Source organism: Triturus cristatus, chromosome 7, assembly GCF_964204655.1.
Source record: "Triturus cristatus chromosome 7, aTriCri1.1, whole genome shotgun sequence".
Taxonomy (NCBI): Eukaryota; Metazoa; Chordata; class Amphibia; order Caudata; family Salamandridae; genus Triturus; species Triturus cristatus.
The window spans coordinates 767,390,810-767,406,009 of NC_140590.1; the positions used below are offsets into that span (position 1 = coordinate 767,390,810).

General features: G+C 48.8%; 1 protein-coding gene across 3 annotated transcripts in view; it reads right to left on the minus strand.

The window, feature by feature from the left end:
• Window positions 1–15,200, minus strand: part of LOC146810510 (guanine nucleotide-binding protein G(o) subunit alpha-like) — a 433,476-nt gene that overhangs the window by 280,482 nt on the left and 137,794 nt on the right. For all 3 annotated transcript variants that reach the window (XM_085617541.1, XM_085617539.1, XM_085617540.1), the window contains one exon: window positions 11,802–11,962. In XM_085617541.1, the coding sequence (XP_085473667.1) occupies window positions 11,802–11,962 (161 nt within the window). The remainder of the gene's footprint in view (window positions 1–11,801; window positions 11,963–15,200) is intronic.

The following is a 15,200-nucleotide window of genomic DNA, read 5'->3' on the forward strand; positions in this document are numbered from 1 at the left end:
TGCTCCTTCAGATCCCCAACTGTCAATCCGCTAAACCGGCACTGAAGGCTCTTCACTGGCTACCTGTATTGGGAGAATTAAATGCAAGTCTCTTTGTATTGCCCACAAGTCCTTCGAGGGGAAGGGACCGCCTATCAATCTATCTATTATCTCTCCCTACCACCAAAACAGATGCCTCCGCTTGACCAACCTCCGCCTTGCTTCAGTTCCCAAAATAAAAAAAGGTGAGAAGCGACGGGCGTTTGTTCTCGTATAATGTTGCCAAGCTTTGGAACGCCCTTCCCCCTCATGTACGTCTTGAGTCCAACCTTCTGACCGTCTGGAAACTTCTCAAAACATGGCCCTTCCAAAACCCCACCCAGTAATCTGTCTTCTTCTGTCTGCAGCCGCTATTAGCGCTGGGATGCCTTAGTGTAGGAAGGTGGAATCTGACTAATGGTTGCCCCCAACTTTTTGCCTGGTATTTGAGTGGTTTTTGACTAGTCTGGCTGGGATCCTGCTATCCAGGACCCCAGCCTATCTGCTTTCTCCCTAAAACTGATGTGAAGTACCCTAGGTACAAACTAATTGGATGCTGAGGATGCCCTGACAGTCCCTTGTAGATGGTACCCTAGGTACCCAGGGCATGGGTCCCTCAGTAGGCCTGCCAGGGCTGCAGCACTTATTGTGCCACCCTGGGACAACCATACAAACTGACACCACCAGACCACTACTGTAGTCTGGGTAAGGTGGTGCTAGCACCCCTTCCAGGGATATAGGTACCCTAGATCCCACCCCATTACAACACATATACTTTCATAGGTCACCCCTATAGCAGGCCTTGCTAATCCTACAAGGCAGGGTACTGAGGTATGTGTGAGGGGGGACCCCTACATGACCGCATTACAAGTCTATCGCGATAACGCGATAACTTGAGAATGGCTACACAGAACCATATCGTGTTTGGTGTCAAACATGTAGGAATCATGCCCCCAGGCCAGCCCTGGGCATGAGGGTACGACTCCCTCCTGCTAGAGGGGCGATATGGGAAAAGCGGCAGAATTTAGACACCAATTTAAAAGTGCACAAGCAGTACAAAATGGCTACTACCCGCCACCTACACAACCCTGGCTGGCTGTTGCTGGGGAAAACCACAGCCTCGCCAGCTCGACAATAGGGCTCCTGTGGCAGGGAGGTGCTAGCATCTCCCCAGACAGGATAATGTGGATTGGAACAGGGTGGGTGCACCAAATGTCCTTTCAGAGTTGCACGTAGGCAGCTGCAGAAGCCTCATTCTGCATACACCGCTTGGAACCGGTTCAGGGGCATCCTGCCCCTCGCCCAGGCGGGAAACACACAAAGGGGAGAGGGTGTAGCCACCCGTTCCCGCCTCACCTCTCATTGGTGGACACTACTCTGGAGACTCCCCTAATCTTGGGGATAAAGGTGAATAACGTGGCCCCAGAGCCTCAGATTAATCTTGAACTTTACAGTCTTGACCTTCGACTTGCTGCTGCCCAGCTGACGGAAGAAATCTCCCTTGGGATAAAGGAGTTATCCCCCTGCTTGGCAGGCACCTGAAACACTGCAAGTGACCCGTTTGGAACTTCGCTGATCTCACGAACTTCCAGAACCCTTGAGGTGGGTTTCCAGCGAATCCCAGAGGCCAGTGAGTGTGCTCAACGAGTTTGGGCACCGTGAACCGCGTGGGTGCCGAGATCCCCAATACCCCAGGACACCGGCCACCTCTTGCGTAGCACACGACCCTGACCGGTGGGGAAGTTGTGCTTTGGCCCGTTTTCGAGCCAACCACTCTACAGCAAGTGTGCCAAAGACCAGCGCCCTAGCCCCCTCCGGTGGCCCGTGGGTGCCCTTTTACACACGCCAAATTGCCGCCTCCTGCGGTCCCTGGTCTCTCGACTTGTGGGCCCTAGCGGAGGTCTATCTCTACAATCAAGAGTTCCCCTGGTTGCTCGAGGCCTGCTCTACAGTCTCCTCGAAGGAGACCTCTCCCAGACCTCGTGGGTCTGCACTGTAGCAGATTTGTTCATTCTTCGTGGGTTGCGGTTGCCAAGGCTTAGTGGATCCAATCTGGACACTAACACCGCAGCGACCCTCATCCGACGTGGGACAGTCGCCCTCCTGAAGCTGGCCTTCCTTGAAGCCTCCCGGAGCCCGTGGCTGCAGATCCAAGCTACACCACTTCCCACCTGAAGCACCCGACATCGAAGGGCTCTTTGCTTTGAGCCTCCTGGCCACTTTGCCGTGACCCAGACTCTGTCCCCTCTGCTTTCAGGTTCTTCTCTACAATCTTCACATCTTTGATCTTCACGGCATCAACAACGCTTTTGGCTAGCAGAACTTTTGACTATTTTCCCATTGAAAATCAGCCCGCGACCCGACAGCAGAAACGACCTATGCACCCGGCTTCCCTGGGGCAGGTAACAGTGGTACCTCAGTACTCTCGTGGTAGTGGGCTCTTCAAAAGCTTAAGTTTGAAGTTTTAACATTGTACTCCTGCTAGAAGTATTTTAAAACTGTTTATTTCCAACCGCGACATTCTCCATAGGCTGTAATAGAGATCCCGATAGCAGCTACTTGCACTGCACGCGCCTCCCGTGGGTCCCCTTCCTCATAACCTGGGGTGGATTCTTAAGGGGCCAGCGATCCTGAATGCCCTAGGCATTGCCTGTAGAATTGTCGTGCTTCTTATACCACTTTTTTTACTATATGGTTTGGTCCCCCCCTGGGGCCCAATGTTAATAGTGCTATTTATTGAGTCTATCAATGCTTGTTTGATATTGTAACTTTGCCACAGCTTCATAAAGAGACTGTGGGATTCTGTCTAGAATAAATACATATATTTTATATATATACACACCTGTGTGCGCTGCTCTTTCATTTGGTTATTCAAGAGGTTATTATGGTAAAACAATAAGCTTAACACTCCTTCAAGACTTACCCTGAAGGCTGCTCTCCACAGCTACCACTAGGATAGCTTTCTTTAAAGGTTGTCTTAAACCTATCATCAATAAGAGTCGAATTGGACTGGTGCAAGGTGTCCCTATAACTAGGAGACCGCATATGCCAGGCCAACTTCTCACACTTAGGGTAGCTGCGCGCTCTATAAATATTTTTCTATTCTATTCATGAAAAAACATTACGTGGGCTTATCTGCACCTGATGAGGGAGTAGATTTTTTAAGGCCTAGCATCCCCTAATGTTCCATGTTATCAAACAGTAGGAATTTGCATGGGTTGTGTGTGTAGTATGAGTGGGGGGCATAGGTCTTAGGGTGTCTCGCTACGTCTGTTGTGCCCCAACACCAGCTCTGTTGAGACAGAGTAAGAGAAGGTATGCTGATCAGCAGCTAATCTGACCACGGAGTCTGGAATGGGGAAAATATGCAGGGCAGAAGGCAAACTGACAAACATCCAAAACAGTCAATACAACTGGCGAATTTCATAAAGGAGTGTGTAACGTGATCTGTTTAGAGTGTGGGAGTGCTTTGGTGGCCCACCCTGTAGCGGATTACATTACGATAGGGAAAGCCTCACCAGGAGAGAAGAGACAGGAGAGGCACCAGGTACCCCGTGGGGCAACACATGCCCCCAGATCCTCAAGCCCGCCTATCCAATGGACAGAAGGCGGACTAAAAGGGGGTAGGAGTTTGAGGGGAAAATCTCCCCATGGGGTCAGAGGGTCACTGAACCAGAATGCAGTGTGTCCTTTCAATAGCAAAAAATATCCGATTGTGGGCGGTTGTGAAGGTGTATATCCACTTCTCAAGGAACTCCACTAGGTCGCACCTGTCAGAACCCTCGGACAATTCGACCACTCAAATATTACTATGATGGGAGTGGCTCTCTGTGTCTTCTGCACTGCCCTCTAGTAAGCAAACTTGGTCTAGCAGTACCAGAAGTTAGTTTTGGTGATCCAGAGTCTGGTTGTAAGTCTTGTATCACTTTTTCGGACTGTGTAACCCTCTCAGCAAGGAGGTTTTGGTTTATTTGCAGGAAAACATCAGCAGCAATGGCGTTCATCTTTGCTTTGAAAGAGATACATGTTGTTCTGATGGCCTCTAGTATGGTGGTAAGTTTGTCTCCGCTGGTAGTCGAGGATGCTCTTTTGAAGTGTTGGGTTCATTCTCCTGCGGCTTGGCACCAGACTTTGCCTGCTTAAGCCTACCCATGGTGAGGCTGCCATCATCTGGGGCCTATTAAAGGGCGTATATGAGAAGAGGCCCAAAGCAATGACCCAGCAGGGAATTGCTGAAAGGAGGATGATCGGTGCTTGACAGGAAGAGCAACTGGGTGACTCAGGGCATGCTTGCTATCGCCTTCTGCCTTTGGGGGGCATAGAGGGAGAATCAGAGGCTGCAGCATGAGCAGTCCAACTTCGTAGAGTAGGCAGAGAGCAAGTCTAAGCTGAAGTAGGTTTCACGTAGGTAATGGAGGGCCCGAGTAGGTGACGCAATGGCATCTCAGGAAGGCCCGAGTGGAGCCAGGTTTAAAGGGCCGGCATGTGTCTAGGTGACTGTAGTGGAAGAATGCAGCATTTCAAGAACAAAGCACTGATGAGTTGCTGAAGGTAGACAGGCTCCATCAAGTAGCTCAGGGCCCAGGAGGTACAGGAGGCTGGTCATCGGTAGGAAACCGCTGGTTCAGATGCACTGCCTAGGGAGTCCAAACTCTGCTTGCTGTCATCAGAGGTGTCTAGGGCTGACAGCATAAGCAGCCTGTTCCCACAGGTCCACTCCTCACCCAGGTTGGGGCAATGGAATGTCAGGCCCAAAATACCCCCGGCCTCTGGGAGGTGGTTGGTGACTGGAATGACAAGCCGGAGCGATCACCATGTGTGAAAGCGGGCCTTATGTGAGGCTGTTGTCATAATTATAAAGTCTGGATTCATGGGTGTGATTCTTGCAAGGTAGGGGGGTCTGGGACTTAAGCAGGAGGGAATGAAAAGGTCACCTCTCTAATGAAGTCTAATACAAGGGGGGTGACTATTGCATCATCTTCGTTCCAGCAGCCTCCTACTAATACACCAAAGGTGAGGACTTCACCTCCCAGCAGACCCCACAGCGCAGTGCACTCTTTGCTTTATGGGCCCGCTGAGGGCCACGCCACTATTCTTCGCAGCAACCACCCCGCCAATGCCCTAATGGCAGGGTAGGTACATTGCTGTAAGGGTGTGGAGGTTGCCTTTCTGGTTGGTGAACCCCCAGGAGTTCTCCTGGGTAGCTCGGCGAGTGTCCAAAGCCCAGAGCAGGGGGCACTCCAAAAGATCCAAAGACCTCTATCTAGAACCCCACAGTGCCCCATGAGGTAATTCACACAGTCCGCCTCACACTGCTGCACCAATATGTGCCAAGGAGTGTAGGAGACCCTTGGCACAAGTCAGAGGCAGTCCCTGCTCTTTGATGAAAGTCACCAAAGTGTGGGGCCTGAGACGCAAGGCCCACAAGGTGCGACTGCCTTCCTGGGTTCTAGACCAACCCGGCTTGTCTGGGCTGCCACAAGGCCCTCCTGTTCTGTCAAATGGGTCCCGCCGCTTTATAACTGCTACGGGACCAGGATAGCAGCAGATGCGGCGGGGAGAAGCAGATTCTAGAGTGGCTGGCTGGGACCTCTCTAAGGTGCGCCCATCACCTTGGCCTTGCTGGCCATACCCCTACTGTGTGCTGTTACAGATTAAAGCAGAGTGTAAATAACACAGCAATGGCAGAACAGAGCTGACCCAAATCTCCACTATGCATGTATATGTAGGTATTCATGTATTTTTTAAGTACAACATCCTAGCAGACTACTGAGCCGGTCATGCCTTTTAAAGAAATTATTGCAAGAATTATTACAGTGCACATCATCTCAAACAGGATTTGTAAACAAGGTGGTCAACATTAAAATCCTTGCCTGCAAGGGTAATCTGGGACATTCATTTCATGTAACAAAATACCTGTCTGCAGGGTTTAAAGCAATGCAAAAACAATCCACTCTCAAAGGCTTTCCCGATTTAAAATATGGGTTTCATATAAATAAATCAGGCCAACTGCCTTTGTTGTAAATTTCTAAATAAAGAGATCAGCCCTATGGCATCGGATTATTTTTTCCAATGAACCAATCAGGCATGTAAGCCTTAACTACTGGCTTGTCACTATATTAGAAAAAAGTTTAAAATTATAATTGTAAAACAATGTAAAATCCCCCCAAGAGGGCCTTATAAGGATTATTATAGTACAAATCTTCCATTTCCACAGTTTTTTCGAGTGGGTCACCAACGCCTAAACCCTTGCCTACTACAATAATCTATGTGATTCCACCTAAAAAACATACCTACCTACAGGTTTTAGCAGAGTGTAATAACAATCCACCCTTAAGAGTCTTTTGCCTTGAACGCATGCTTTTCACAATAAGTAAGTCAGGCCTACTAGCCTTGTCATGACTTTTCAAATTAAACAGGTCAAATCTATGTAAACTGATACAGGTTTTCACAATAGCGATAATGTGTACAGCCATTGCCATTGGCTTGACACTATAACCGACAGGCATACAGTAGTGCACACAAGCTGGCTACCATCATGTACACAGTTCAAATTATAAATATCTGCACAATTACAATTGGTAAATATACACCCCCTCTCAAAAAGACCTGACAAATATCACCATAAAAACCTTCCACCCTAGGGTTTGTAAGATTAGGCGCTCAGTGCTAAAACTCTTGCCCACTATCGTAATATGTGAGATTTCATGTAAAGAAATGCATGTCTATAACCTGTAACACAATGTGATAATCCACTGTTAAAGGCTTACTGGCTTTAACGAATTCTTTCACAATAAACAAACCAACCCTATTACCTTTGTCATAAATTTACATAATAAATAGGTCAGATATATGGCATAGGAAATAACTTTTTGCCTGTGAACCAATCTGGCCTATATCCCTTACCAGCTCACGCCTACAGTACTGAGCATACGTTTTCCCACAAGGCAACTATCAGCTCACAGTCATAAAATTACAAATGTACCCAAAAATGAGTTGGCAAAACAAAATACCTTCTCTCATAAGCGGGCCGATTAAGGATTTTCACTGCCCAAATCATATATCCACGTTATTCGTCATCAGAAGAGGTAAACACCAGGCCCCTTGCCTACTACAATACCCTTTCATATTCCATGTAACAAAGTAGCTCTCTGGAGGATTTAATAGAGAATAATTACAATCCACCTCTAAATATCAATTGAATTAAAACATGCTGTTCACAATACAAAAGGTCAGTCCTACTGGCTTTATCGAAACTTTTCATAATAAACAGATAAAGCCTATAGTGTTTACCATTAACTTGACACCATAACCAACACAGCCCTGTTGTGTAGAGCGCAAGCTTGTTCACCAGTCAAAAGGTGCAATACAAGTACTATTTTTAGGTGAAGTACACAACTTCTGACCAATCAAATGTGGTACTCAATGCCAACACGTGGATGGAGCCTAAGTCCCTTTATTAGAAGTACTTATGAAAGATCTTTTTGTATTGATTATATAAGGTCTGTCGACAGCTGTGCTGCCAAGCCAGATATAAAAATGTGCTGCAGTAAAAAAAAAAAGCCCACTAAACAAGTGCTTCCTGCATATAATGCATGTATGAAATAAAAAGGTGTGTTCAGTGTTCTTTGGAGATCTAAAATAAACCCCCAAGCCTTGAAATGCAAGCCCTGCATTGGGTGTGGAATGATCCATCAAACAGTCAATAGCATTAGGTGCGAGTCTTCTGGGAGGAGCCAAATCCCACAATGTATATATCAAAGAATTTGTAACAATAGGTCTAGTGGACTGCTGCGTTGTCATGGCAGACCTAACAAGCATTTACAATGCAACGGTCTCGGCATTGTTAAAGTTAGAGCTATTGGCATTGCTCATGAAATTATTTTTGTTTTTAAAACATTTAAAGAAACGGCATTCTTATTTACAATGTCAATCGCTTAATCACTCTCAAATGCGAGACCTATTGCATTTGTACCCACACACAGAGCCACACACACAAATAAAGCCACACACACACACACACACACACATAGAGCCACCCACACACACACACACACACATACATAGAGCCACCCACACACACAGAGCCACCCACACACACACACAGAGCCACCCACACAGACCCTGAGGGTCCCTGAAGAATTGGACTTCCTTGTCGCTGTGGAAGTGGTGATCTGTGGATATTTAGACTAAAGATAAGTAGTGCGTACTATGGGTACTGGTAAAGAGTGTGTGGAAAACCAACTGTGGTGGAGTTAACAAAAACTGTAAAAACTGATCAGGAGACTACGTCTACCATTTAAGTCCAGATGTGGTTCCCTGCATCTTCACAAAATATCACCAAGGAGCCCACGGAACTCGTGAAAGCGCACAAGACATAAGGGTGCATGTTGCGATCCCTCGCCTTTGAATGTGTTTTTTGCTTGCTGTGGCATGAATGCAGCACATCTCTGATTGTGGGGCAGATGACCTACACACACACAGCCTACCTCTCACACCTTCAAACATGCATGACCAAAATAATTGGAGGGACTGCAGCATTATTTGCCTTTTCTTGCCACATTAATTAATGCGAGCCACGGGCGCCATTGTTATATGTGCGCACCCGCGTTTTAAAAGTGAAAGCGGGCTTGTGCTGCTAAATTAAGCATGGACCCCAGGGAGCAGATTTAGACAAGGAAAGAACAAACAAGGAGCGAGGGGCGGGAGGTGGTGGGGGCTGACAACACAGAGGGTGGGGGGGGGGGTACAGCACAGACATGCATCGAGCACTGACACAAGAATGAATCTAACAAGGCGGTAACCGGAGGAGCCGCTAAAAAGGATTACAGCGCAGCTCCAGGGAACTGTAATGGGAAACTTCAACACGATGCGAACAAGGTACACATGAAGAATTCTAACCATGAATATACGGAGACACCGCTGCCTTTCTCCGAGGTGAAGCAGAAATGCCTCGGAGAAAGGCAGCGGCGTTTTCGGATTCGGGGGCGTGTTTTTCTTTTTCTCTCCTCTTGCCATTTGCTGGAGGAGAGAAAAACACGCCCAGCGAAAAGTAGGAAAAAACCACGCCCCCGAATCCGAAAAGGACGGGGCCTGTTTTGCAAGACAAACCTCTTCCCCAATGGCTGGCCAGCATTTAAGAGGCCAGCCAATGGAGAAGAGGAGAGAAGAGGGGCGGGTTCAAGCCCCTCTTCTCCAAGTCATTAAATCTCGCCAGCGAGACTGCGCAAGCGCAGCCTTCGCTAGCCGAGACATAAAAACGGTTATCTTCAGGTGTAGTCATTTTTTCTGAATGTCCTATTCATAGAATGCACCCCCCATCCCAGGAGGGGCCAATATCCTACTGGGTAAAGTCCTCCCACTAGAAAGTGCTCATGCAGAGTACACAGCCCTCCTTCCTTATAAAGAAGCCGATTGTTGGAAGGGCGTTCTCCGGGGGTTTCGGAATACGTTCCTGACCACCCTTTGACCCACCTCTCCCAGAGTTAGGCCGAGCAATGGCGGGGAGGCCCTCCCTGGAAGGGTCTCGTTCCTAGGATCACACACGCAGGGCTTACACTATCTGACAGAGGTACACCACACAGTAGTTCTTAATAAGACAGTATACTTTATCGATAGTTTCAGGGGATCTTTATGATCCGAGACGCAGCTGGTAAATCAATGCCAGAAGCGGCGGCGGTTTCGTGATGGGGGTAATGGGGTAGCGGGACAGTCTTTGAGTTCAGTATCTCTGCGGAGTATCCTTCGCACAGCTCCCAATCCTCGAGCTGGGGGATGTGGTTTCACTCGGCAATCTCCGCCGATTCTCCTGGAGGGGGACGCCGCGAGTCACTCAGCAGGCACAGGTGGTTTCAGATTCTCGGGAGCCGCGACAGCGTCAGCAGGGCTCAGATGGTTCAGAGTTCGGGGAGCCGCGACAGCGTCAGCAGGGCTCAGATGGTTCAGAGTTCGGGGAGCCGCGACAGCGTCAGCAGGGTTCAGATGGTTCAGAGTTCGGGGAGCCGCGACAGCGTCAGCAGGGCTCAGATGGTTCAGAGTTCGGGGAGCCGCGACAGCGTCAGCAGGGCTCAGATGGTTCAGAGTTCGGGGAGCCGCGACAGCGTCAGCAGGGCTCAGATGGTTCAGAGTTCGGTCGGGTAGCGTTCTTGGGTTCAGAGATCGATCGAGCCACGACCAGGTCAGCAGGGCTCTCGTAGGTCCAGGTCTTCTCTGCCGCCTGTCCCTTCAGCACCCCTTGTTATACTCCCCCCTCCTCTTTGAAGTCCGGAGTCCTCGCAGAGAGGGGTCTTGGTGCCTGGGGGCGGTGTGTCGGGATTTCCTGCCGCTCGGCCCTTTGATCTGTTCAGGTGGGTCTGGGAGGGACTCCAGATGCCCAGCATGCGAGGCGCCCACTCACCGGGGGCCTGGTGGCCGATCGAAACCCTCCTTGGGGAGGAGATCAGAGGTGTGACAGAGACGGCGTCCCCCGGTCTGGCTTGGGGGTTTCTCTCTCCCTCGGCCGGGCATGCGTAGTAGTGTCTTGGGTTTGGCTGGGGCCCCGGCCGGCCATCGGGTTTGTTGGGCATGGTGGCCGGAAGTCTGTGATACCGGGGATCAGGCGTGGTTGCAGGGTTGCTTACTGGTCGGGAGGGTCCACGCCACAAGGCTGGTCTCACACTGATACCACAGCCACAGGATGCAGTCTTATCTATTGAGTCACAATGATGTGAGCGCCAGGGTACTGCTCCTAAACTGGTTGCAACAAGAGCCTTTGTGCAAACCCAACCAGATCGTCAGGGTCCAGTTAGGCTCGGGAAAAGTTCAGCTTTTGAAATCCTTAGCCATAATTAATTCATTACAAATGCCCAAAAAATAACAAGTGTGCAAATGTATGAGACTCTTGAGGCTCCGTTTCTATAGCAGACTGATCTGGAGAATATCCCAGTTTGGGACTATTATTCAAATTCAAGGGGTCCCTGAAGAAACCAGAGTACAACACCCTCCTGAGGTGTTGGAGACTTCAAAAGAAATATGGCCCATTCCAAGAGACGCAATGACTCCTAGGCCTCAATCAGTGAAGTGCTGATACCCCATTTAGGGTACATCACCCTTCCTTTTAAGAGTACTCCCCTCGACCAAGAGGTCCCGATTTCACAGAAATTGTGGGGTCAAATGTATAATTAAAACCAAGATAAAACTATGGTTAACTGTGGATTAATTAGAATAAGGATAGTATGTCCATGAGGATAAAAACAAGAGGGACTTAAACCTCAGCCAAGGTACACCTCTTCAAGGAGGAAACACCTGCTAATGTACAAGCATAAAAGATGGTGCATCTCCATTTCAGCAGATGCCAAAGATCCCAGGCAGCGTACAACCCCCAGAAAGGATGTTGGAAACCAAACAAGATATAGCAATGTCCCATGGGGCGAAAATATTCCTGCCAGTATACAGCCAATTGCAAGGGGGTACTGAATATTCCCAACCCTGGACTGCCTCCATTCTGAGTAAAGGCATAGGACCCCACCTGGAAATGCTAGGCGAGCCAGAGTGAACCCCAGCTACACCACTCTCACAAAGATGATGCTGGAGACTTCCTGACTTAGACACAAGCAAGCTACTGAGGGCAGAGAAAACTGCCACTTTCAGACCCTAGGAAGACAGATATGCATCTTAGAAATATAGATGACCTGCAACCACATCTTCCTCAAATCTCTTCTCATGCATACATATAGCCAGTCTTGTGCTGTGCTGCTAGAATGTTGACCAACTGGCACATATCAGAAATAAGTGCAAGTACTCACTAGTGTGCAGAATCATTCAGCTCGTACTCACAGCCCCTGGCAGCTGTGGCCCTCACTCCAGCGTCGGCCCAAAGTCTATTCAGTGCACAAGGCACAAAGGGAAGGACTTGGTGATATTCATCACAGCACCGGCTGCAAGACAAGATTAAACATGCAGGAACCTGCAAGAAAACCCAAAATGATCCGCAGTAAGTTCACAGATCTCAACTCATCACCTCTCCATCGCTCATTTTCAGTTAGCAAGGATAAAAACAAAGGCAAGCTCTTAGGTCCACAAGAAAACAAATTAGACAAAAAAACTGTCTGAATCATTTTTATGTATTTAACCAACAAAAAAGTTGAAATCACTCCTGAAACACAGAATTAAGCACCCCGTCTCTTATGCCAAGATCACTCATAGCCTCATCTCCCCTTTCCATCCTGTGGTACAGGTCAAACATTAAGGGGCTTAGAGCCGTTTGTGACTCAGCCAATGCTCTGTAAATAAATGCTAGCTTGTAAATAAATGTTCACTTGTCCTTGCTATAGCATATGTAAAAGACATTACCATTTTAACCTTGCCATTCAGTCACAGTAATAGGTTAGTTAACAATACTTTACACTTCAAAATTGACAACCTGGATATCACAATGTTTGAAAGCTATTTTTGTGTGGTTAACAATCAAGGTGTCGGCACGTAGAACCCTTACAAGATTCCAAACTAAAGACATACAAACTCAGCGCCGCAGTTTCCAATTTCGCAGTAGTGTACTCCCTGTAGCTAGGACTTTGGTTCTCCCTGATTGGAATTGTCACTTTAGAAACAAATTGGGCCCATACAACACTTCTGAAACATTCTCATAAGAATGACAGACAATAGATCTTTTTAAATTCTTTATGTAAGTATTAAAGTCAAAATACAAAATATGCCATTAATGAACAAGTTACTTAACTTCGGTAAAGATATATCTGTAAGAAACATTAGTTAGTTCTAGATTCCTTACCTTAGAATTACCCCCAGGCGTCAGACTGGATCCAGAAAGTTTTTTCGTCAGCAGTACCTCTGCACGTTGGAAGGTGGCGTCGGTCCGCTCTGCGTCCGTCGTTAGCATCGTGGTCGCCGGGATGACGTCGCGGCAGCTACTTAGATGCCGCCCTTGCGCGCGGACGTCAGTTCTGTACATGACTTTCCACGCCAGAAACGCAGAGCCATGCAAGACACTGACCACTGGTGCACAAAACTAGGGCCCTGAAGGGATGTCCTTAACCCTAGAAATCATTTTGCAGAACTGGGAAGATGGGTGGGGCAGTAAGGAATCTATAACTAACGAATGTCACTTACAGATATATCGTTACCGAAGGTAAGTAACTTGTTCATCTGAAAGAAACACGTTAGTTATAGATTCCCTACCTCAGAATAGATACCCCAGCAGTACCAACCCCGGAGCTGGTCTACGAACCAAGATTACACCAGAAAATTCTGGAGAACAGAACGGCCAAAGAAGCTATCCTTCCGGACTTGGCTGTCAAGGAAGTAGTGTTTGGTAAATGTGTGCAGAGAAGCCCACGTAGCTGCCTGACAGATGTTGTTGAGAGGCACTCCTCGCCCCAAAGCAGTAGTTGCTGCCGTCTCCCTGGTGGAATGGGCACGCAGCCCCACTGGAGGCCAGAGAATAGCAGGCTTTGATACACAGAACGACCCATCGGGAGATAGTCCGCTTGTGTACGGCTCAACCTTTCTTGGCGCCCACATACCCGACAAAGAGCTGGTCATCCACCCAGAACTGTTTGGTGCCATCCAAATAAAAGGAAAGTGCATGTTTTGGGTCCAGGCGGTGGAGCCTCTCTTCCTCCTTCGAAAAATACGGAGGCAGAAAGAAGGTGGGCGAAGTGATAATCTGCCCGATGTGGAAGGCAGCGACTACCTTGGGCAGGAAGGATGGACGAGTCCTGAGGACAACTTTGTCCGGATGCACAGATAGAAAAGGAGGCTTAGAATAAAGCGCCTGAAGATCACTCACCCGTCTGGCAGAGGTGATGGCCACCAGGAATGCAGTTTTGAGAGTTAAGAACCTCAGAGGACAGTTGTGAAGCGACTCAAAGGGAGCGCACATTAAATAAGTTAAAACTAGGTTCAAGTCCCACTGAGGCATAACAAAATGAATAGGATGAAAGAGATGAGTTATGCCTTTCTAGAAACTATTTACCACCAGTGACTTGAAAAGGGAAAGCTGATCTGGGAGCTGAAGGAAGGCAGAGATGGCCGATAGATAGCCCTTGATAGTGCCCAGAGCAAAGCCCAGCTGAGCCAAAGAAAGAAGGAACAAAAAAACCTCAGAAAGAGGGGCAGAGAGGGGATCCACAGCCTTTGTTGTGCACCAAGCCACAAACTTGTTCCACCGGCAGGTGTATTCAGTCTTAGTAGAGGGATGCCTGGCTGCCAGAATTACATCGCAGACTTCTGGACGCAGGTCTAATGATGTCAACTACCGCCGCTCAATCTCCACGTAAGGAGGTGGAGGCTGGACAGGTTCGGGTGGAGGACCATCCCCTGTTGCTGCAACAGAAGATCCTCCTGAAGAGGCAGACGGGTCGGAGGATCGATGGCCACGTTGAACCGCTCGGGATACCAGACTCTCCGTGCCCAATCCGGAACCACCAGAATAACTTGGGCCCGGTCGCCCCTGATCTTCAGCACTCAGGGCAGAAGTGGTATAGGCGGAAAGGCATACAACAGACCGAAACTCCACTTGCGACGAAAAGCGTCGCCTAGCGAATGCGCCTTGGAAACTCCAACGCGCAGAAATGCTGACATGCTCGTTCTCTCCGGTGGTGAATAGATCTAACCAAGGCTCTCCCCACTGTTGAAAGAGACCTTGCACCACCTTCGAGTGAAGACGCCATTCGTGATCCATCATGCACCTGCGGATGAGTTTGTCGGCCCTGGCATTCAGAGAACCTGCCAGGTGTTGAACCACCAGGGATATGCCCGGATGTTCTAGCCATGTCCAGAGGCGGAGGGTCTCCTAACATAGGATCCACGACCCCACCCACCCAGTTTGTTGCAGTACCACATGGCGGTGGTGTTGCCCGTAAACACCTGCACTACTCTTTCCCGGACAGAGGGAAGGAATGCTTTGAGTGCAAGACGAATCGCCCGAAGCTCCAGAATGTTGATGTGGAGCCTGGACTCCGCTGGAGACCAGAGGCCTCTAATATCCGCTTCCCCCATGCGGTTACCCCAGCCCAGACGGGACGCATCTATCACCACTGTGTGTTCTGGATGGGTAACAGAGAGGGATCTGCCGTTGACCCAATCCTGGTTCGTGAGCCACCTCTGCAATGGTCGTGCAGTGCCCTCCGAGATCTGGACACAATCTGACAGATACCCCTGATGCTGCGCCCACTGGAACTTCAGGT